At 48.2% G+C, this 22544-nt stretch overlaps 1 protein-coding gene across 4 annotated transcripts; it reads left to right on the plus strand.

Moving 5' to 3' along the window:
* The first annotated feature begins 1229 nt into the window (after window positions 1–1229).
* GATA3 (GATA binding protein 3) lies at window positions 1230–21182 on the plus strand. Of its 4 annotated transcripts, none has more exons than XM_028130948.2 (6): window positions 1230–1547; window positions 1962–2602; window positions 4830–5366; window positions 10464–10609; window positions 14791–14916; window positions 19088–19213. In XM_028130948.2, the coding sequence occupies exons 2-6, from the start codon at window positions 2362–2364 to the stop codon at window positions 19139–19141; spliced, it is 1104 nt and encodes a 367-aa protein (XP_027986749.1). In that variant the 5' UTR covers window positions 1230–1547; window positions 1962–2361; the 3' UTR covers window positions 19142–19213. The 4 variants fall into 4 exon arrangements, with proteins under 4 accessions (XP_027986749.1, XP_008153597.1, XP_008153598.1 ...); XM_008155375.3 differs by having other exon boundaries at window positions 1258–1547; window positions 19080–21182; XM_008155376.3 differs by having other exon boundaries at window positions 1258–1547; window positions 10467–10609; window positions 19080–21182.
* The last annotated feature ends 1362 nt before the right edge of the window (window positions 21183–22544 follow it).

A 22544-nucleotide genomic window follows, 5' to 3' on the forward strand; every position in this document is an offset into this window, starting at 1 on the left:
TAATGTCTTCAATTCAAATAGAACCCACATCCAACTCTTAGTACCGTCCCCAGTGGGAAAGCCTGCGGGAGAACTCTCCCTCATCTCACACTTGGTGCTGGGTGAACCGAGGGTGGAACCTGAGTCTTCTTCCGCCTGACCCCTGTGCGGGGCCCCGGCCGCCTTTTCGGGCCGGGCGGCTGCAGGAGACTGAGCGCCACTAGGGGATGCAGTGGCTCAAAGGACCGGGACGGGCAGCGGAGGTTGGAGGCCGCGGGGCCGGCCAATCGCGGCCCGGCCATAGCCTCGTCCGCTGATTGGCTCCTTTTCCAGCCCCGCCCCGCCCCGCCCCGCCCCTTGCGGGGCGTCTCCAAGCTGCGCTGCCTCCGCCCGGGGTTTGGGGCTCCGCGGCCCGAGCCCCGAGCCTCGGGGAGGTCGCCGCGGTCCTGTCCCGCGGCCGGTGAAGGCTGGGGAAATACGCTGGGAATCGGAGTAAGTAAGGAAAAGTTGGGTAACTGGAGTGAAGACCCGAGTTCCACCTTACCAATCCCTCACTGCAGTTGGGACTATTTGGAGTCTTCCTTCCTCTTTCCTTTTCATCCATCCCATCCACTTTTGCCACTGAAGTCAGAAGCACAGTTCGATTACAAATATTAGGTCTGAAAGGACAGCTGCAACAGCTGAAACATTCGAGAGGCCTGTTACCTCAAAAGGCCAGGGGACATAGTGACAACGACTCCAAAAGTGACGCGGAGTTTCAATCAAAGGCTTATTTCTCTTGCCCGATTTCTCAACTCGTAGACATTTCTCTCCAGAGGCAAATCTCAAAGTACTTGGACGTTAATTTTTTTTTTCCCTGATCAGTTTTACATGCTCATAGCACCAAGTCAATGAACTTCTCAGTACTCCCCAGAATGAATAAAAAAAAAAATTTGCTCACTTAAAAAGTCTGAAAAAGCAACTCTGCCTGTAGAAATTAAGTTTATGAATGGAGCAGGCCGGTTTCACCGGCAAGGAATTACCCATCCAGCCGGAAAGAATTGGCAGGAGCTGGAGCCACATTTAAAGGGCCAGAGCGCGAATTCCCTCCTGCCCGCCCCCTCCGCCCCCGCCCCTGGCCGCTTCGCCCACCCGCCGCCCCCGGGCTCCCCGCCCTGGCCGCCCTGCGAGGCGCCCCTTTCCGGTCAGTGAAGGGGCGAGAGGAGGGGTTGGGGGTGAAGCCCTGGAGCGGGTTTGGGTTGCAGTTTCCTTGCGCGGGGGAGGCTGTCCCCTCCTCGCCAGCGCCAGGCTCCTCCCTCTCTCGCAGATGACACTAGAACCTCCTTAAGTTGCGTCGCGCCACAGCTGTCTGCGAACACTGAGCTGCCTGGCGCCGTCTTGATACTTTCAGAAAGAATGCATTCCCTGTAAAAAAAAAAAAAAAAAAAAAAAATACTGAGAGAGGGAGAGAGAGGAAAAGAGAGAGAGACGGAGAGAGCGCAAGACAGAGCTGGCCACGCAATCTGACGGAGCACTCTCTGCTCTTCAGGTCACACGCCTCCTCCTCCTCTCTGCTCCTCGCTAACCAGGTTGGTACCGGCGACTTTTTTTTTTTTTAAGTTTGATTTTAACCCCCCTCTGCATTTGGGGAAACTGTACAGCATTTAAAACCCGACCCTCCTCTTTTGGAGAGTTTCTAGAGGCTGGAAGAAAGGTCCTGGGACCGGTGTCCCCTGGAGGGCGGGGGTGTCGTCCGAGTTGGAAGGGCTCAGTCAGCCCCGGGCTCCCCGGAGAGCCAGGCGGTGGGGATGTCCTTTGGGAGTCTTTCCCTCCTGGGCTGCGTCCGGGTTTTCCCAGCGCTGCAGGAGGTGCGCGCGTGTGCGCGTGTGTGTGCGTGTCCCGGGGCGCGGGCCGGCGGCTCGAGGGCAGGTGGTGCCACTTCATAAACTCAGGTGCCCAAGAGCTTCGGAGCTCATCCAGGTCTCCCCTTCTCTCTTTTGCAGGTGACTCGAGGAGGGCCTCCGCTTTGGAGCCGCTGTGGAAGAGCCTCACTTGCAGAATTCCAGCCGTCCTCGCCCCCCTTTGCAATTTGGGGCCCCTTTACCCTACTGTTCCTGTTTTTTTATTTTAGTTTATTTTATTTCTTTTTTCTTCCTCTGTTCTTTGCTAAACCACCACTCCAAGATATACATATTTTTTTGAAAATCTCATTTGCTCATCTTTCCTTCCCACCTTTCCCATTCCCATACTGAAAACAAATCATTAAACGACTCCCGCTCCTCCGACGGCAAGCTCACCTGCAGATCCTCGGAGCCCCCACCCCCTGACGTCCCAGACCGATCGCCCTCCCTCTCCACCCGCGGGTTCCGGGCCCGGCGAGAGGGCGCGAGCGCAGCCGGGGCCATGGAGGTGACGGCAGACCAGCCGCGCTGGGTGAGCCACCACCACCCTGCGGTCCTCAACGGGCAGCACCCCGACACGCACCACCCGGGCCTCGGCCACTCCTACATGGACCCAGCGCAGTACCCTCTGCCGGAGGAGGTGGATGTACTTTTTAACATCGACGGTCAAGGCAACCACGTCCCGCCCTACTACGGAAACTCGGTGAGGGCCACGGTGCAGAGGTACCCTCCGACCCACCACGGTGAGTCCACCCTGGGCGCGGAGACCCCGCTGCCCCAGGCCGGGGAGGCCGGGAGGGACCGGGGCTGGGGAGACACAGCCAAAGCTCCAAGCGCCGTTAGTGCTTCATTTTAAAAACCCGGGGCCCGGAAATGGGCGAGGAAGCCGACTCGACCGTCTTGAGAGTGTGTTTTCCACCGCAGCCCTAGAGGCGCCTCTCCGCGGCTGGAGTCCCCGGGGCCTGGCGCTCACCTGGCCGGCGCGGGGCTGCAGCCCGGGGGCCTCTGAGGGCCCAGGCGCCCGGAGCCGGGCTCTGCCTCCGCGGCCACAGCTCCCCGCCGGCCCCCGGCGCTGGCCCAAAGCCGCTCAGACTCGGTTCTTCCAAAGGGCTTCGCTCCTCCAGTTATCTCGGAGTTCCTTCTGCCAGCGAACACATTTCCAGAAAGGCCCGAGGGCCGTCCTCCTTCACATCCCTGATTTTGACTGTTCCCGCAAAGCTCGTACATTAGGTTTCTAGGCAGGTCTAGCTACGTCTGGGCTCGGAGGAATGGAATTCTGGTGCTTCAAGGGGTTTTGGGGGACAGACGACTCTCCTGAGGTGGAGACATTTGCAGTTTCCTAGATTCCCGGCTGCACAGAATTTTCCTGCGGCTTCGCTTGTAGGTTGCCTCTTGGCTGCTCCCCGCAACGCCGGCCTTACCTTCTGCCCGGGCCTACAACAGTCCAGGAGGCTGCCAAAGAAGGTTGAGGATCCACCAGGGTTTCTTTTCTTTTTTTTATGGAGGAGCGATTACAGTTGCCTTAACTTTGTTTTTCCTTTCTCTTTCACCTTGAGAAGTTTGGGAGTTCTGAAATGCTAAAAAGGAACGCAGCCCTGTGTCGTTGGGGGGTGGGGGTGGGGTGGGGGCTGACGCTTCCCAGCAGCAAGGGTGTTTTTAAAAGAAGAAATAGCAAAGTTTCAAGCGTGCGGCTCTCTCCGTGCCCGGGTTGGCTGAGATGACAGAGCCCCTCCGGCAGCAGGCGTCCTCCGCCCTGCTGTCACCACGTTTAAACAATTGTTTCTGCGGATGGGGCGCTCTCTGCCCTTGTTCTGTTGCAGATCAGCAGTTAAGTGGAAATGCGTGGATGCAGACTTCATATTATTTACTATACTACTTCCTGCATAATCTGAATCTTGACCCTTGGTGTTCAGAGAACTCTCCTTCCCCTCCTCTCTCCTCCCCTTCCTCTCTCTTAAGATTTTAGTTTCAGTATTGTTCTTAATGGTTGAAATAGAACGTCAAACGCTGAGGCAGGCACTGGATTAAAAGATCAAGGTGTGTGTGGATTTGAACTTGCTGTTTAAGTTTCCCCCTCTCAGAGTGTATGTATGGGCTTGTCTGGGTGATGGCTACCTTCAACCGTGTGTGAGTGAAACATCCACGTGAACTGGAATTGTGTGTATCAGGAGCTCAGGTGGAAATTCACATATCACACTGGGGGAAGGACAACTTGGAGGGCATCTGGGCCTTAATTTATTTTCTTCTATAGGATTGGGGAGGGTGAGGAAGGCATCCCAGGGTACAGTCTTGAGAACTTTCTCCAGCAGTCTGAACAATTACAATTTCCCTGCAAATCCCATATCAGGCCTTGCCAATTATGAACAAGCACTGAAGTAGGGTTACTTGCAAGCAACCCTAAGAAACTCCCCTCTCCTCTCTTCCCAGCCCTTTCCTTCCTGCTCTGGGCACGCGGAGCTGGGCACTGCTGCTGGCCTCTCTCCGGGCCAGTGGACTTTCCTGGTGTGGAGTGCTGTGAGGCCAGGCTCACCCCTTCAGGCCTCATCACTCACAGCTGACTCTTATCAGGCTGGCTGGGATTAGGTCTAGGATGGGGGACCCCGGCCATTGAAGGAAGCCGATAAATCAAGTCAGGTTCTAGAGAGGGACCTCAGGGGATGTGATTTAGAAAGTGTATCTGGAGAGGCCAGTAAGCCAAGGGGCCCTTCTTCGCTCCATCTCAGCACCTCTTGGGTGTCAGACACAGGCCCTTCATTCTTTGGGCTTTGATGGGACATTTGTGTGGGAGGGAGGGATGAAGTGTGTGCTGCCCAAGGTCCCTGGGGCACCACCTGGATTAGAGAGCGTGGGCCTGCACCCCGGCCGGGTCTGTGCTTGGGATTTTCCTGTCAGGGAGACCAGGGTGGAGGGGAATCTGAGGGCCTCCGGGCTGTGCTCACCAGCCTTTCTGTCTCCTGCCCTTTCCCGCAGGGAGCCAGGTGTGTCGCCCACCGCTGCTGCACGGATCCCTGCCCTGGCTGGACGGTGGCAAAGCCCTGGGCAGCCACCACACCGCTTCGCCCTGGAACCTCAGCCCCTTCTCCAAGACGTCCATCCACCACGGCTCTCCGGGGCCTCTCTCGGTCTATCCCCCAGCCTCGTCCTCCTCCCTGTCGGCGGGCCACTCCAGCCCGCACCTCTTCACGTTTCCGCCCACCCCGCCGAAGGACGTCTCCCCGGACCCGTCCCTGTCCACACCCGGCTCGGCGGGCTCGGGCCGGCAGGATGAGAAGGAGTGTATCAAGTACCAGGTGCCGCTGCCCGACAGCATGAAGCTCGAGTCTTCACACTCGCGGGGCAGCATGACCACTCTGGGAGGGGCGGCATCCTCGGCGCACCACCCCATCACCACCTACCCGCCCTACGTCCCAGAGTACAGCTCCGGACTCTTCCCTCCGAGCACCCTGCTCGGGGGCTCTCCCACCGGCTTTGGGTGCAAGTCGAGGCCCAAGGCGAGATCCAGCACAGGTAGGCGCCTGCTCTGCCCTGGGGTTGCTCCTCCTCCTCTGCCTCTTCCTTCTCCTAAATCCAGGGTCGGGGAAAGGAGAGCCCAGTCTGGCTCCACTGGGTGCTGCTCCAGACCCCTCTGAGATTTGATTTCTTTCCATTCTGACAGTCGCAAAGAATGAGGTGTGTCCCCTCTCAGTCCAGTCTTCAGAGCAGAGGGGCAGTGGGATCTAATTAAACCCCCCAATGGGCTGAGAAAGGAAAGAGACAAACACAAACACAAACACAAACCCTCCCCTGCCTGCCTGCTGGGGGTGGGGGGTGGGGGTTATGGGCTCTGCCTGTAACCTTCAGTCAGTTTCCAAGACCAAATGGAAGGCGAGGGAATAACTCTTCAGTGTTTAATGCTAAAATGAAACCTCCTGAAACCTAAACAAACACAGGTCCCTCCTCTGACCCTTCCTGGCCTCTAGTGCTTTGACTGTTCCTGTCCGCCCAGCTCTACCGGGGTCATTCAGTCAACAGAGGACAGTCCTTTACACAGACATGTGTAAATAAAGTGTATATCTCTCTCTCTCTCTTTTTTTTGCACTGGTCGTGACGCTGCAAGAGCAGCCCACATATTCTTTGTGTGGAAAAGGGGGTTCTCGTGGTAACTTTTGGGACAGCTAAGGCAGGCTCTGTCCTAGGGAAGCGGCTGCAGGCAAATCAAAAGTAGACAGGGCCAGGAAGGTGTCTCAGGACATAGTCCTCGATGGATCTGAAGCCAGAGGAGGTGGGAAGGAAGGACTGCAGCAGATCCCAGGTGTGTGTCTGTGCTTCTTCTGCTCATCCTCTCCCCAAAAAGCACACACCCTGTCTTACCAGCGCACTATTTACTTATTATTCTCTTGGTGTAAACACTTGCATTAATGTCCACCACCTCCCAACCCACACAAAATAATTTTAAAAAAAAGAAAAAAGAGAGAGAATCCACCACCAGTTTTATTTCTAACCAAAGCAGTTGAATCAGAAAGTTTGGGATTCGCTGAGATGAGATTCAGTTATGTTTTTAGAGGTGATTCTGTGAAGACTGTTGTGCGGTGGGTGTGTCCGTTTCAGGGTGGGTGCCTGTCCCGGTCCATTCCTACTGTCTTGCCTCTGTCCTCCGTCTATGGAGTTTCTATATACAAAGAAGTGGTGAAAACCACTTGTTTTTTATGGGCGTGATGAGCAGTCTTGAAACAGAGCTGGCAAAACCCCGGTTTAGAAAACTTGAGAGGGAGGGCTCTGGGCACCCGGTGACCATGAGATCAGTTCTCAGGGTTTTTTTCCAGGGTGACATTCACTCGGACTGCCTGAGTAGCACTGTCTCTTTTTAGTTGATATGTTTTAGCTAATCCAATTATTTTCAGACTGCTGCACGCGACAGTTGCATTGTTTATCCCGAGCCAGGAACTTTAATAGAGTCCGGATGCGGTTAGGCTGACAGAAAAACTCAGACCTGCGTGTTCAGTACATGAAAGACGGCAGAGGGAGAGGGAGGTAGGCTGCTGGTGGAGTCAGAGAGAAAGCAAGAGGGAGAGCGGCCAGGAGAGTGGCCTGGCTCCCTGGTCAGGGGCTGGGCTTGGCACTGAGTGGAGGGTTTGAGAGAAATGGGGTGCAGTTTTCTGCGGAAAACCTGGGAGTAGATCAAAGGCTTGAGGTCTGATTGCAAAGAAAGCAGACCTGTGCATTTTGAGGTAGTGATGGGATTTTGTTTTTTAAGTTCTCTTTTCTGGTAGGGCTAAAAGTTTTGGGGGAAGATCGTGGTATCTGAGGCCCGTGTGGTGGTTTGGTTTGGGGGAGGGGACAGAGTACCTTTTCCAAAAGCCTCTGGTTTCTCTGCCCTCATTTCTATGTTTGATTTCTCACCCAGTGTTGTGCATACCTTCGCCCCTCAGTTTAGTCGTTTTCTTCCTCTCATCTTTTTCCTTAAGACTCTGAATATGAACATGAACATTAGGGAGGTGGGGAGAGCTGCGGTTTCTCTAAACCAGAATCAGGGGTACCTATATACCTATTTTATTTTGTGTGTGTGTGTGTAGGGGGAGAGATAAGGAGCCAATTGAAATTTGGCTTTTTACTTCCTCCTCTTATTCCTTTCTCACAGTTAAAAAAAAGCACAAAAAAGCAAGGTTAGCACACCTGGGCATCGAGGGAGCTGGGACTTTTGGGAGTGTGGGATCGTGGAGGGGAAGTTTCTAGACATTTTCTGTGTAAAGGCGGTGGAAGTGGTGGGCATTCTTGAGAAGGGGGATTCTTTTGGTTTTAGTGGTTGCTTTTTTTTTTTTTTAAACCTCTTCTTTGCACTTGCCAAGGAGGAGACCAAGAGGAGAGGGTTGTCGCATTTTGGAGAGACCGTTGAGCTGTGGTTAGGGCACCTATTGCTTTTCTAATGAGGGCTGGCGCTGGGATAGCTCTTTGCAAACAGAAGACAAAGCCTTTCTGCAAATGGCCACCTCTTAGCTCCCCCCCTCCTGTGGGCACCTTCCTCCACCTTCCTCTTCACAACCTCCCCCCTGCTTCCAGCCCCTGCCCTTCAGCCCAGTTTCTGGATTTCGGTCGGAGGCGAAGGTGTGTTTGAAAATGGCTGTTGAATGTCAAGAGGCCACGCAGCTTTGTGGTTCTTGTCACCTAAGACAGAGGTGTCTGTGTGAGTTGCTCACACCAGGCAGTGAGTGAGGGGAGAGAGAGAGAGAGAAAGCAGGAGATAGGCCCTCCATTAGGAAAATTGGTTGTTTGTGGAAGTCACGGGGACTAGAGGCAACAAGGAGAAAAGAAAAAAATAAGTAAAACCCACGCAAGTCAATTGCAAACTTGCGGAGTGAATCAAGACAGAAAATTGCTCTACTGAGCAGTGCCTTGCTGAGGAGGCAACCGCTGCTAACTCTTAAGGTCCCTCTGAAAAGGAAGCTGTCATCCTCCCCACCGCCTGACAAAGGAAAGGAAGTCAGACTCTCTCGTCAGGCTGGGAGATCCCCCAGCCCAGGGTGCTGAGGAGCAGGGAGCCAGAGAAACCTCACGCCAGCTCTGCCAGCGGCCAAGTAGGAAAGGGACAAAATGGCTGGGAGCCCGAGAGGCCCCTGTCTTGGCAGGATGGAGAGTAGGCAGCCCCAGCCAGGCCAGGCCAGCATCCCTGTCCCCGGATGGGGCTGACCCAGTGCCCACTTGGGGCACGGAGCCTGCAGGGCTTGCCCGCCTCCTGGCTCTGGCAGCCTCTGGCACCTCCTTACCCACGCGCCCCTTCCTCCTTCCTCCATGCCTCCCCCACATCCAGCGACTACAGCCCGCAGGCTTGGGCCCCGTGAAAGGTGTCTGGATGCAGTTCAGTCCAAAGCCTTTTTTGAGGACCGAGGGAAGCTATTGGGTCCCTAGAAAGTGCTCCTGGCATACCAGGACCATGTTGATGGAGATAATCACGGGGGTTCTGGGAAGGATCTGTGAAGACCCTGAGATGGGAACGGTTTTTTGAATTTGGAACAAGAGAAATAACAATAAAATCTCTCTTAACTCCTTGATATATATTTTATTATTTTTTGGGAAAGGAAAGTGAACAAAAACAACCCAATACTGGCATGGACTCCAAAGTGAAAGGAGACAAAACCCTCTTGCATTTCCTAAAAGTTCTTTTCCTTCTTCAAATTCAGCCCTGGAGAACAGCATGGGTCACAGGTGTAAGCTCTCTGATTCCCTCCGACTTGGTCTGGGGTCTCCAGAGGCAGCACAGGCCCTGTCCCCAGGCCAGACTTGCCCTCCCAGTGAGGAGTCAAGATTCCCCATCGCTGCTGGGTTTTCCTCTCCCAGCCCAGCCTGTCTTCCTAGTAGTTTTGAGTTAGCTGATTAATCTCCTAAAACAGCCTTCAGGAGCTCATCTCTCTTTTGCCCATCCCCCAACGCCTCCCTCCCAGTACCCCAAAGAGAGCAAAATCGTCCTTACTCTGGCAGAGCCACTGGCTCCTGCAGGGTTGGGAGCAGCCCCGGGATAGAGGGGGGTTCCTTCCTTCGGGGTCCCTTCTCAGGGCAGCCAGGTGTGGAGATCAGCCCCCAACAACCAGACAAGTTCACCCAGAAACATTCCTCCTCCTGCAAAAGTTGAAAAGCATTCAGTAAGCAAACTCCCCGGGTCCCGAGATGGTATTTTGAGGGATTCTCTCCAGGAGCTTTTCCTCTGGAGGTGGGTCTGGCTCATTCTTCTGCCCAAACCTCGCCTGGCCGGTTTTTGTTGATTTTGTTTGTTTGTTTTTTTTGGAGAAAGAGCAACTGCAGGCAGGCCTTGGTTAATGAGCTGACCAAGAGCTCCCCCCACCCCCTTCCCTAACTGGCCTATTCTGATCTTCTGCCTCTCACTCTGCCCCTCTCCTGGCCCTTTCCCTCCCCTCATCTCCAGGTTCCTTGCCTAAAGATGGCACTTCAGTCCCTGTCACAGTGTCTGGGAAACTGTGGAAAACCTTGGCCTTTTCTAGAGGAAAAAAAGATGTGGAAATGAGTGGAACCTGCTGGGTGTTCATCTATTACTTGCCAGCCAGGGACATTTACAGTTTTATGGGAAGTAAAATCAAAAGCCCTCGCCACTAAAATCAGTCAGCCAATTGATCAATCTATTCATCTATTTACTATCTGTTTACCTATCTTGCCATTGATTCATCTTCCCTTTCTCCCCATCCTAATCTTTATTACTTAATCAATCTGTATAGACAGACCTGCTGATGAGAATGGGTCACTTTTGTTTTCCTTTAAGGGAAATGAATGGAATGTTTGCTTTTGGGTGTCTGGGGCTCCGAATTTTCTCAGGGAACTCTTTCAAGTTGAAATTTGCCTTGATCCGCAGCATTGATCTGGCCCAGAACAAGGTTCTGCTGCAGTTTATTCCTGGGTGGGCCACTTCTATGTGTATGGGTTAGGCCATGAGCTGGCCATTCAAGAATTCTTTTCAGCATGGCAGCCACCTTCAAGGGAGATGGGGTGGGAAAGTTCCCTAAAAGAGGGAGAAGAGAGAAAAAACTTCTCTATTTGACTGTCATTCTCTAATTTGTGCACTATCAGCTTTTCTGCTTTTTTTTCCTTCCATAAGTGACTTATGTGTGATCTTGTTTCTAGAAGGCAGGGAGTGTGTGAACTGCGGGGCGACCTCTACCCCACTGTGGCGACGAGATGGCACTGGGCACTACCTGTGCAACGCCTGTGGGCTCTACCACAAGATGAATGGACAGAACCGACCCCTGATTAAGCCCAAGCGAAGGCTGGTGAGTTGTCTTTGGGAAGCATTGATCCAATACTAACTATTTGGTGTTTTTAATTTCCTCTCTCCCGGAAGGAGAGCTATCTGCAGGAAATTGGCAGGACAGCTCAAAATCATGTCAGCTTGCTCAGGATAGTATCCCCCTCGCCCCCTTTCTTTTTTCAAATTAGATGCACAGAAAAGCTTTCCCTCTTATTATTTTCCTCTCCAGTCACTTACCAAATTGTTAAGGCTGCTGACTTTTTGTTTATCAAATCTGAAATGTATTCACTAATAGAAGGAGTACTTTAACAGGATCAAGACCACTGATTTAAGATGCATTGATAATGACTGACAGATGGAGAAACCTAGGATGAGAATAGAATGTCTCAGGCACCCCCCAGAACTTGGTCCTGTGGTGGTAGAAGTGGTCACAGCCTCAGTGCTGGATGAATCTCATGCGCCAGTGATTTAAGATTAATGGGGCCAGTTAACAGGATTTCGCAAGCCGAAGACATTGTATGCAGTGGAGTTTTTCATCTTAGAAAGTGAGGACTTTCCACGCGTAATTCCTGTGGGAAAAATTGTGTGATTCCCAGATTGCCTGTTGGTGTCACCCAGCATTTGGTCTTAGGACCCCCCGCCCCCCCCCCCCCATTGAACTACGATCACTAGGGGTGCTAGTTTTTATCCCCCCTCTTTTTTCTTTCTTAAACTTCTTAACCCTTTACAAACACTTGAGAAAACCTGGCGCTATCAAGCATTTATTAGGAAAACTAGCAGAAGTTCATTTGTCAACTTGTCCTCAGAACCTCAGGCCAGCTTGAATAGCAAGTGCATGTAACAGACAAATAAAAGCAGGTTTGGCAAAGCATAACTTTACAACCACAGTCGAGAAATCAAAATGTTTTTTGTGGTGATGACATTCACCATGCAGAGTGGGGAGGAGGGGGGTTTTCCCCATGCAAATTAATGTTGAAGAAGCATCCATCAAATTCTAAGGGGAAAAAATCTAAATCCTTTCTATTTTTTTTAAAAAAGAATTATGCGTCTTTCCCATCAGATTTCAGTGCAATTCAACACCTTTCACATCCTCTTCCGAAGAAGGAAAAACTTTCTAGGGATAGAAGTGCCCACGTGACTAATTTTTGGCAATCCTTAGTCTCTAAGCTTTATTCTTTCTGATCTTTGCCCCTTTCTCCAACTTTCTCAACCTCCTGGTCCCCGTGCACTTTGTTGTTTTTTTCCTTTCTCTCCTGTGCAAAGCTAACTTCCTAGGAAAAAGCTGCCGGATATCTGAGCACTGGAGATAACTCATAAACAACAACTCAGCTTCCCTAACCTAAACGTCAAGATGTTTGAACGGATCAGAACAAGACGTGTTTAAAAAAAAAAAAAAATGGCTGGAGGTGTTAGCACAGAATGAATATGATCACACCACAAAAGAATGTTCTGAATCACTCAAAACCTGGCCTTCATTAAAAAAAAGTAAAAAAAGAAAAAACTAACAACAAAAACCTCTTGTTAAAAATAAGTCATGGTACTATTATGATTGAGCTTTTTTTTTAAAGGTAAAAGTAAAGAAGGAAAAAGGGGACGTAAAGTCTCAGACTATGGGCGATTGATGAGCGAGAGTACATTTGACATTTTCTTGGGGTTTCTTCTGTCTGGGCAGATTGCACAGGAGGCTCTCCTTGCATTTTATATAATACCGTCTTCATTCACCTTTCAGAAGCAATCGCTAGACTCTGAGTAATAATTACTTTTAATTCTGGAATTCATTGGCTGTCACATTTTTAGCTGTCTTTTCGGTCTTACTCATCTGTTCTGGGTGGTTTTATATTTTTAGTTCCATAGAATTCATATGCTCTGTCCCGAGAGACACTCGGAACAAATTCAGGATTTTTTTTTTTTTTTGCCCTTAGTTGCATTTGACTTCTGAGTACCTAGAACCTTTCTTTTTCTTCTCTCCTATATCTCCTGTCCCTCCATCCCAGCTTTGTGTCTCCAGATTGTTATTTTCATGTTTTGCATAGTTGCAGATTCACTGAGGGCCACCCAGCCCAACATGTAGCTAGCTCCCCGTCAGATGCATATCTAACACTGAGTAAACTCGCGCAGGAAATGGGAGAAGTGACCCAAGGGGAGAGCCATAGAATTCCTTCCTCAGTGTCGTCTGGCCAGGCTTTTCGTAGGTCTGACAACCAGCTGAGTAGCTCGCTTTATTAATGTACTTTGTCTCCTGCTAGTGAATCAAACAGTGTGGCTTTGGGAGGTTCTGCATAAATTCGCATAAAGTCTGTAGACCAGAGACGTTTTCTGAGTCTGCTCCTATTTATGAAACTGCCAATATGCTGCAGAGGACGCACTCTAATTTTCCCAGTTGGCCTGATGTGCTTGTGTGATACATTCCAAGTTGTTGGGCTGGGAAATCCGGTGGCTGAGTAGATATTAGTCTACTATATCCGAGTATTTCTTTTAAAGGAGAGAAAAAAAGTACAGGAAGATCATAATAATCACATAATAACATAATTGTCAAAATCATTAAACACTGATTTTATGTATTTTTTTTCTTTCCAAGAATACAGAAGAATCAGTTATTTGAGTGTTAAATTATCACATTTCATAAAGGCAGGTGGGGTTAGAGGCAGGTAGGTTGTATTGAATTATTTTTAAAGCGGACGTCCAAAAAGTAGAACCTTTTCGATTATGATAGATAAGGGCTGTTTTTAATTTCAGGTTCCTTAGAATGCAGAAAATAAGTACTACTCCTACAAAAAGAGAGGCTCTGCTATTGAAGCCTGTAGGACGGAGCAGCGTGTCTGCGGAGCAATTTAGTGGCTTTGAAAGGAAAGGAAGCAGTCTGGTTAGCTCAGGATGGCCAGTGGGCTTTCCATACCGGCAGCTTCAGATCTTTGATAAAATATTGATGGAAAAATACGCCACAATTTCTGTCCCTTTTGTCCTATGCTTTTATAACTATGCCAGAATTTTTTTTAATTTTTATTTTTTATTAAGCTAGCTGAATTCTTTCTCCTCCTCTTGCCTTTCATAACATTTTTGAGTTCAGGAGCAGGAATTATTTTGTGGTTAAAATTTTCTTTTTATGTTGTGGGGGACGGGGCTGAGGAGTTGAGAGGTGAATGTTAGAAGTGGCCCAACTCCATTTTTTCCCAAATGTTTTTGAGTTTAATTTTCTTTTTGACAGTATGGACATAGAGAATAGCCCCCTTGTAAATGTGTGCCAAAAGGAAGTGAAAGATAAATTTTTCTTTTAAAAGAAATGAAGGCCGTGACACAATCAAATAATTAAAATTCAAGTTGAGGCTGACATTTGACCTGCAACTATTGTGCTCCGTGAACAGCAAATAGGAAATACCTAATTTCCAGAAGGTGGAATGAGATGAGAGCAGGAGGAGGGGTGCCACGTTCCTGTTGAAGACCAAAATCCCCTCTTTATAGTTTGTCTCATTAACTAAAAGCTGCCTAGAGAGAATGAGGATGGCTGTCACCGTGAGTGACAAAGTCTGAGCGCGGGCTGTGTACATGTAGGACTGCTGCAAATTTGCGGAGGTTCTTGTTCACTCTGGATGTCCTGCTTGGTGCTTCCTAAATTATGCACCCCGTGCATGCCAGCTCACCCAGGCACAGACCTTCTCATTCCGTTCGCACTCTGTTCTTTATAAGCCAGCCTTGTTTCATCAGGGGTCTGTGAAGTGCTTTTGGTGCCTTTGGGACTGTGCTTACTTTGCTGTTAGTAATTGTGATGGCCAGGTGCCTCATTGAGAAGTCATATCTGAGCAGTTGCATTTGAAAAAGACCTCTTGTAGGCCTGGCGAAGGAGGCTACTGGTTAATTCAGAATGGCCCCCCGGTAAAAACGAAACATCTGGTGGACTTTGTGGGATAGGGAGAGGGGGAAATTGACTCAGAGGATCGTATTGGCTTACGGATCCTCCCAAATTCTACACAGGAGCGCAGCAGGCTCAATTCTGACCATGCGGCTGCAGGCTGGCACGCTCCTCTGCCAGTGGATCTTCTATATTTTTCTTTTTGAGGCTGCTTTTGGGGATCTTCCTTACTTTCATGTGGGCCACTTGCTAGTTTTGATTTCAATGATAATTTTTTTAAGTCTGTCTCTGTAGTTCTGAGAACAACATTTAACATTTGTTTTGATTTCCCCCCCTCCCCTCTCTCCACTCCCCAGTCGGCAGCAAGAAGGGCAGGAACGTCCTGTGCAAACTGTCAAACCACCACTACCACGCTCTGGAGAAGGAATGCCAACGGGGACCCTGTCTGCAACGCCTGCGGGCTCTACTACAAGCTGCACAATGTAAGTGTCACGGGAGCCAGCCGCAGCCGTCTCCCTTGCTGACGATGCCCAGTGCACAGCGTCACCCTCCCAGGTCCCCCCCTGTCGACCTGCATGCCGTTCTCGGGGGCCAAACAACAGGCCTCCGATAACCAGTGCAGCAGGACCGGGGTAGGGAACTGCTCTGTACAGCGTAGCCTTGCTGAGAGAGAAGGGTTTAAGGACAGACAATCCAGCCCACTTAGCACGTGCGGAGAATATCAGCCAACACTGCAGGTAATGCAGCACTCTAACATGGGTGGTGGATTCGGGTCTGGGATTTTAGGGGGAAAAACTTCCCCTTGGAAAACAAAAACAAGTCACGATTTATATTTTGATGTTTTCTTGTGTTTGTATTTCTGGCACAAAAAGAGAAAAGTAACTAGAATTATAATGCATGGCACAGAAATCCCTGAAGCGCAGAGGACCGAGATCCAGTTACTGAGGGGCAAGTCTTGGCTTACCCTGCGCTGTGAATTTTAAATGGAGTCTCTGTGTAGAAGACACGAGATGAAATGTCTGAGAGATTTCGTCTGTGGGCTTTGTCCTAATCAGCAGAGAACTGAGGAAAGCTGAGGGAAGAATCCCAGAGCGCTTGCCCAGACTAGGGAAAAAAAACCCTGCCTTTCTCCTTCTATATGTCATATTAGCAGAATGATAATTGTCAGTCAGTCACCTGGGTTTAGCTTTGTCAGTTCTAACCTTTTAATTTGGGGACCTCCCATGTTGCAGTGTCTTTGCCTTAAAAAAATTTTCCTCCAAACAACTCTGGCTAAAATGCTGTGACCTAGTTAGGCCTGAAGTTTGCCTTAGTCTAAGGTGACCAGATCGTCCCTCTTTTGGCGGGACAAAACCGATTTTTAACAATTTGTCCCGCGTCCCACGGCGTTTTAAAAAAGTCCCTATTTTTGGAATTCTTTCCAAAAATAGGGACTTTTTTAAAACGCCCCAAAACAGGGACTTTTTAAAAACGCCGTGGGACACGGGACAAATTGTTAAAAATCGGGACTGTCCCGCCCAAAGCGGGACGATCTGGTCACCTTACCTTAGTCCCAAAGACAGAATTGTCCTTTTCCTCTCACTGTCACTCTCTTCTTCGGCTCCATCTGATTTTCCTAAAGTCAGATGTTATTTGGCTTTGGCAACGTCTGGGGCTGAATGGGGAAAAGGCAGAGCTTTTTGCTCTCGGCCATTCTGGCAGTCCCCTCTTACCCAGGAATACCTGGGAATTGGGGAGGAAGTGTTTCTGGTTAAATTTTTTGAGTCACAGGAGAACTTCTTAGGGTGACCCCAGCACCCTTGTCTTTTTTTACCTTTTGGGCGTAAGTTGCTGAGATTCCCCGAGAGCCTGCAAAACTCACCTCCCTGCCTTCAGTGTCACCCTCTGGCTACGGGCCCGAGCAGGGCCAGCACTGATGGAACTAGGGTCTTCCTAGAGTCGGTTCTTCTCTCTCAGATCCCTGGACTGTGTCTGCATACATTTATCAGCATTGAAGCCCAAGTCCGTTTTCACTCAGGGGAATGTACTTGCTCATTGCAGTGGAGAGAAACAGATTTGTGATGAAAATCTGGAAGATTTGGGGCATTAGAGTTTATGAGCTATCCAGTCATTAGCACAGCCTATAAAATTATTTTGGGGTTGTAATTTATGATTTTCAAAGAACTTTTCATGTTACTTGATTACAGTGGAGCCTCAAAGAGTCTCATGAGGTAGACAGAGCAGAAATTATTTCTATTTCCGGTTTACTTAGAGAAATTATGACTCAGAGAAGCAAGTAACTTGTGCAAGGGAACATGGCTGGTGAAGTGGCCGAGGCAGGACCGATTTCAGAGAAGCAGATGGCTTTCCTGGGGAGCATCAGAACTGATGGGGACCAGTGGAAACTCAATGCCTTCTCGTTTTAGAATGTACCCGAGTTCAATTCAAAGCAATGAATTGTGTGTGTTTGTATATTTCTTTCCTATTTCCATAGAAGTATGGGAAATTAACCAGGTATAAGTTTCTTTGACTCCTTAGCCATGATGAGATATGATCTCACTTGTGTCCAATCCAAGATAAATGTTTCTGAATATTATGAATTTCTCATCAAATCAAAGTCCAGGAACTCTCTTCACCGCTCGTTCTCCTCCTATTCTTAATTAGCTCATGACTGCATGGCTGGGCTCCTGCGGGAGAGAAACTTGCTCATCAGTAAGAGTGGCTTTTCTGTCTTCTCTGGTTTAGTAAGAATTCACAAAAGGAGGCTATTTATGCGTATTTAACAATAAGAGTTACTAATCCATTAACATTCTCTTCGTGTTGTTGTTTGTTCTGCCCATCTAGATACCTGCATATGTATGCCATAAGTTAGTTCCCTTTCTGCTTATCTAGGTGTTTAGATAACTACCTATCTCAGTATCAGTGAATCTAGGTGGTGTTGGGACTAGTTATCTGGGTTTGTGTGGCTATCGGTGTAACTAGATATTATATTTAGATATCTGGCTGTGTGTACCTAGATATCCGGGTAAAGAGCTGTGTGTCTGGACATTATCTGGGGGAAGATTTGATGTGACAGTAGATTCCTATCACCTCTGTAGGCAGCACCTTTACCTTGATTATAACTTTGAAGAAGGAACCCAGAGATGTTCTTTTGGCAACGACCTTTTAGCTCTTCTGCCATCATCACTTACGCTGCCTTCCTGGCACAAGGGGAAATCAGGTCTCAGCTCCAGTGTGAGGTTCTGTACCCTCCGTTGCCCCCACCCCGACACCCCCCCCCCCCAACTTCCCACCTCCCACCCCACTCACCCCGTGACCTCTCCCAGCTCGGCTCCAGGAAGCTGTGTGTTTGCTGCTCTCAGAAGCGCAGTCAGCAGCCCGTCCCTCTTGGCTGTTTGAATTCTTTCTTCCTTAACTGCCGTTTGTTCGCTTTTGGAACAAACAGGTAGATCCCAGAGCCGTGAGAAACTTCGTTTTTTTCCCCCTCACCTTTGAGGATGTTTTTCCCCCAGGGAGTCAGGAATGACCGAGACCCTGACATTCCCTCCTTGAGTTGCTTTGCCACATTTCCCTGGAAACGCGGCCAGATGTGGTTTGCTGCACGGGACAGATGACTGCTATTGCGGTTAATTTGATTCTGACTCCTCGTGGAGAGTGGTCTCTGTGGCTTTGTAATGCCCCCTCTCTTGATTCAGCCTGCCTCCCCCCCACAAAGCAAATGTATCTTAAAAAGAAAACCAATGAGTCTCATGGAGAAGAGAGATGTGGTATGCTGTCTCAGAGGCTGAAGACTTGGGATCTTTCGAGTAGCTGCTTGCCTCTGTCTTTAGTTCTTTCCTGGGTTTTGATTTTTAGGATGAGAGCACTTTCATGCTAGGACAGTGCTTTGCATCCCCCAAGTGGTTTAGCTGTTTGTCTAGTTAGAAGGGGAGAGTTAGAACTAGGTAGAAATTGCAATTTTCAGTCATTGCAGTTGCTGTGACATGGGCAAGAGATGACCTTTTGAAAAGATAGGTTGTATTAAAACATGACCCCAGAACATACAAATTCCTGGGGCAGATTTGACAGCACCTCTCCTTGCCAAGGGCCAGGTAGAGGAGAGGCAGCCAACATTTACTTGGAATCGGGGTACAGTCCTAGTTTCCCGAAGCAGATGCACATAAACGCTTCTGGCCGCCTCGGCAGTGCTTTTAAAGTCCAACAGGGATTTCAGGAGAGGAGACAAAGTGCTATTTCCCCCTTGAAGATGCCTCCATCCTGATGAAATAGTCTAAGGAAATTCTAACGAAGTAAGACAAGTTATTATATTTTAGGGAAATACAGTCATATTGGGTAGCTCTCTAGAATGTGGTCCTTGGGAACGCAGAGTTCCCCCAAATGACTGATATGGATGAACATCATTAATAACCTCTGCTTGGAACACCTTCCCCATGGTCTCTTGGTTTCAGAAACTGATAGAGGCTGACAGTCAGAGCTCCGCCGCAGACCTAGCCTGTGGGCCCTTGGGTCCCCGGGAAGTGGGCAGGGTGGGGTGGGAGGAAGGGGCCCCAGGAGAGCAGAGCCCTGAGCTGGGCAGTCAGAGGGACCTGTGTTGGAGTGGGAAAGCCTTTACCATTTCAGAGCCAGCAACAAAGTAAAAAAAAAAAAAAAATTGATCTTTGTTTAGATTAACAGACCCCTGACTATGAAGAAGGAAGGCATCCAGACCAGAAACCGAAAAATGTCTAGCAAATCCAAAAAGTGCAAAAAGGTGCATGACACACTGGAGGACTTCCCCAAGAGCAGCTCCTTCAACCCAGCCGCCCTCTCCAGACACATGTCCTCCCTCAGCCACATTTCGCCCTTCAGCCACTCCAGCCACATGCTGACCACTCCGACGCCGATGCACCCGCCGTCCAGCCTCTCCTTTGGACCTCACCACCCTTCCAGTATGGTCACCGCCATGGGTTAGATTCTCTGCTCGATGCTTAAAGGCCTCCAGGCAAGAGTGCCTCCAGCCCCTTCCACGTGCGTTTTTGCAGGAGTATATCATGAAATCGAGAACCGATGGATATCTGTTCGTTTTGAAGGCAGAAGGCAAAATGTTTGCCACTTTTGCTGAGGAGCTCACTGTGGCGTCTGCGTTCCCAGTCACTGAATCTGGATCCCATTTGTGAATAAGCCATTCAGACTCATGTTCCCTATTTAACAGGGTCTCTCTAGTGCTGTGAAAAAAAAAAATGCTGAACATTGCATATAACTTATAATGTAAGAAATACTGTACATTTGAAGAAGACTTTATTGCATCTGGGTAGCTGTAAGGAAGGCATGAAGGATGCCAAGAATTTTAAGGAAGATGGGGGAAATCAAGTATGGAAATTAAGAAGAAACTAGGTCTGATGTCCAAATGGACAAACTGCCAGTTTTGTTTCCCTTCACTGGCCACAGGTGCTTGATTGCATTAAAAAAAAAAAAAAAAGAAAAAAAGAAAAAAAGAACAAAAAAAAAAAGTCGTAGGCGAATCATTTGTTCAAAGCTGTGGGCCTCTGCTTAGGAAATTGTATCAGTTCAGGCAATCCGTGTTAACACTCACATTTTGCCATCGAGGGTTTCAGATAGCCTTTTCCCAGGCCTACATGCTGCGTGATCCAGTCCCTGTAATTGTTGTTTGTATGTATAATTCAAAGCACCAAAATAAGAAAAGATGTAGATTTATTTCATCATATTATACAGACTGAATCGTTGTACAAATTTATTTACTGCTAGTGTTAAGATCTGCTTTTTTTTTGTTTAATATTTTTCTTCTCTCTCAATTTTTGGTTGAATAAACTAGATAATATTCAATTGACCTAAGGTGATTGTGCTCCAGAGGGCTTCTTTTCCCTTTTGTTTTTTGATGATATTTATTAAATAGCTTCTAAGGGTACAGCAGCATCTGTCGTTTCACTCACTCCTCCCGCAGCCTGTGCTATGAGGGTAGCAGTGTATGAGCTACCGACATGCATGTCAGCGCCTTAGGCCGGACAGCCTGGTCCTGGGAGCAGCCTGGCTGATTGTTAGTTCTGTTGTACTCTGTGTTAGTGATCACTGCCTTTAATCTAATCTGTTGGAATAATAATATAAAATAAATAAAGTGAAAATATTTTAAAACAACCCAATAACATCGTATCAAAGTGTGGCCACGCTCTTCTAGAACCTGGTAGCTCTAGCTAATTTAAGAAAAAGAAGTTTAAAAAGAAACAACACCCAAACACATGAAGTTATTCACTGGGAGGTCATGCAAACCCCAGATCATCCACGTTTATTCCTTTGGGAAACTGGGCTCTTTAGAGCCTTCCATGCAGTCCCAAGGATTTACGCGGGGGTGGGAGTAGCTTCCGGGGTCCCTCAGTGAGCTGCAGCTCCCTCTTCCTTGTGCACCTCGAATGAGTAGCCCATCTTCTCACAGGAGAAACCGGAAGATGTCCTCGCTGAGATTCCCAGGCAGACTGCAGCTAAGGGATTCCTCGCTGTTCTCTGCAAGACGCGAAGGAGCTGGGCTGGCTCTTGAGGTCATTTCTGTTGCTTTTCTACTGTCGAATTGAATAATACCACATGGAGAGTTTATTGGAATGTTTGCAAAACACGAAATAACCATTTTGTAACGTATGCTGTATAGTTTCCTTTTCCTCTGTTGACCGAATGTGTAACTATGACACACATTTAAAAACTTCTGTTAATCACCTTTCTGCTTTCTTAGCAAATATTTTAAACCTAAAGCTAAATGTTGAAATAAAGAAGTCGAGAATCACTGAGATGCAGATGGAGATCTTACTGGGTCCTAATTAATGATCTACAATTCCAGTGTTGTTTTGAGTTGCCTTCGAGGCACCGAAGGAAATCATCATCTATTGCCATCTGAAACTTGGGAGATTTTATGGTATGGTTCCAATGTCTCAGGACTCGCCACCTCGCTTCTTCACGTACAGATCTGAGTTAATGAATGCCCTTTCACCTTAAGAACAGGGAGTTCAAATTCTTGGCATTCTTAGGGTGGGAAAAGGCGGGGGTTAGGGGGGGCACACAGAAAAATCCCAAACTCAGTACTCTAGCTCCATTTGTTTTAGGTACTGTAGTGGCATATTTGATCTTATTCCTTCTTCAGGGAAATGTCATTTTATCATCCTGTATATTGAGTCAACATTCTAAGATATTTCCAGAAGATATGAGAGATTTGAAAAATATATATGATAGCAATGATTCAGTTTCTTAGAAGGTTATATATATTTCATGGTTTCAATGGTTTTGTTTTTCAATTAAAGTAAATATAAGACACACTAGGAGAGCAATCCTAGAGGGGGTTTCACCTAGAAAAACGTAACAAGATCGTTGATCTAAACCATTGCTTAAATATTTTTGAGTAAACTGTACCTCTAATTAACTTTCAACCTGTTTTGCCTCAGTTTTGAAATAGTTGCATTAGCTCATCCATAGATTACTTGAGAAATACGTACACAAATTTGGGTTATTTCTCTAAAACCCTTTAAAAGCCAACATAATAGAAAAAAAAATACGATGTGGTTATTGCACAGCATTGGTATTTGTGAACTCCTCTCATGTTTCTAACAGTGAAGTTTATGAAGTAAAAATTTTGAATTTAAGCGCTTTTTATGTATTCACCAAGTACCTAGCGAGGGTCTAGGTTGAAGTCCATTTAAAACCACTTTTTGTTTTTTAAGCAGATCAGGAGATAGAGAAACCAAGACTGCAGTGTCTCATTCTTACTTTGTGACATTTACGTGTTATTCCCCTTTCACAAAATCTACATGCTCTGTGGTGCGGTTCCCATTTGGGCCCCTGGGCCGGTTGCCAGGCAGACAGCAGGCCACAGAAGTGGGGACACCCAGAGCCTGCCTTCTGAGCTCAATGTCTATTTTCTAAACTTTGCTGTTTTTAAAATTATTTAGAAAGCTGGTTCCTCATCACAGAACTTCATTTTAGTATTTCCTGAGTCTAGGACTCTGGGAGGGGAGGAGATTCTTCCCAGGTACCGGGTGCCTGACTGAGTTCGGTAAAACACCTGTTCACAGAATTAAAGCACCCAAACTCAAATGCCATCCACTGTCTGCCTCTGATACTTGCCTCACGATGGTGAATTGTCTTATTTACATTT

The sequence above is a fragment of the Eptesicus fuscus genome, chromosome 2 (assembly GCF_027574615.1).
Source record: "Eptesicus fuscus isolate TK198812 chromosome 2, DD_ASM_mEF_20220401, whole genome shotgun sequence".
Taxonomy (NCBI): domain Eukaryota; kingdom Metazoa; phylum Chordata; class Mammalia; order Chiroptera; family Vespertilionidae; genus Eptesicus; species Eptesicus fuscus.

Excerpts from the sequence above, each read along its gene's own strand:
- GATA3 (XM_008155375.3), top strand. The coding sequence starts at position 2,362 with ATGGAGGTGACGGCAGACCAGCCGCGCTGGGTGAGCCACCACCACCCT. Across the intron at positions 5,367-10,463 it reads CAAGGCGAGATCCAGCACAG|AAGGCAGGGAGTGTGTGAAC; the intron begins GTAGGCGCCTGC and ends TCTTGTTTCTAG. Across the intron at positions 14,917-19,079 it reads TCTACTACAAGCTGCACAAT|ATTAACAGACCCCTGACTAT; the intron begins GTAAGTGTCACG and ends ATCTTTGTTTAG.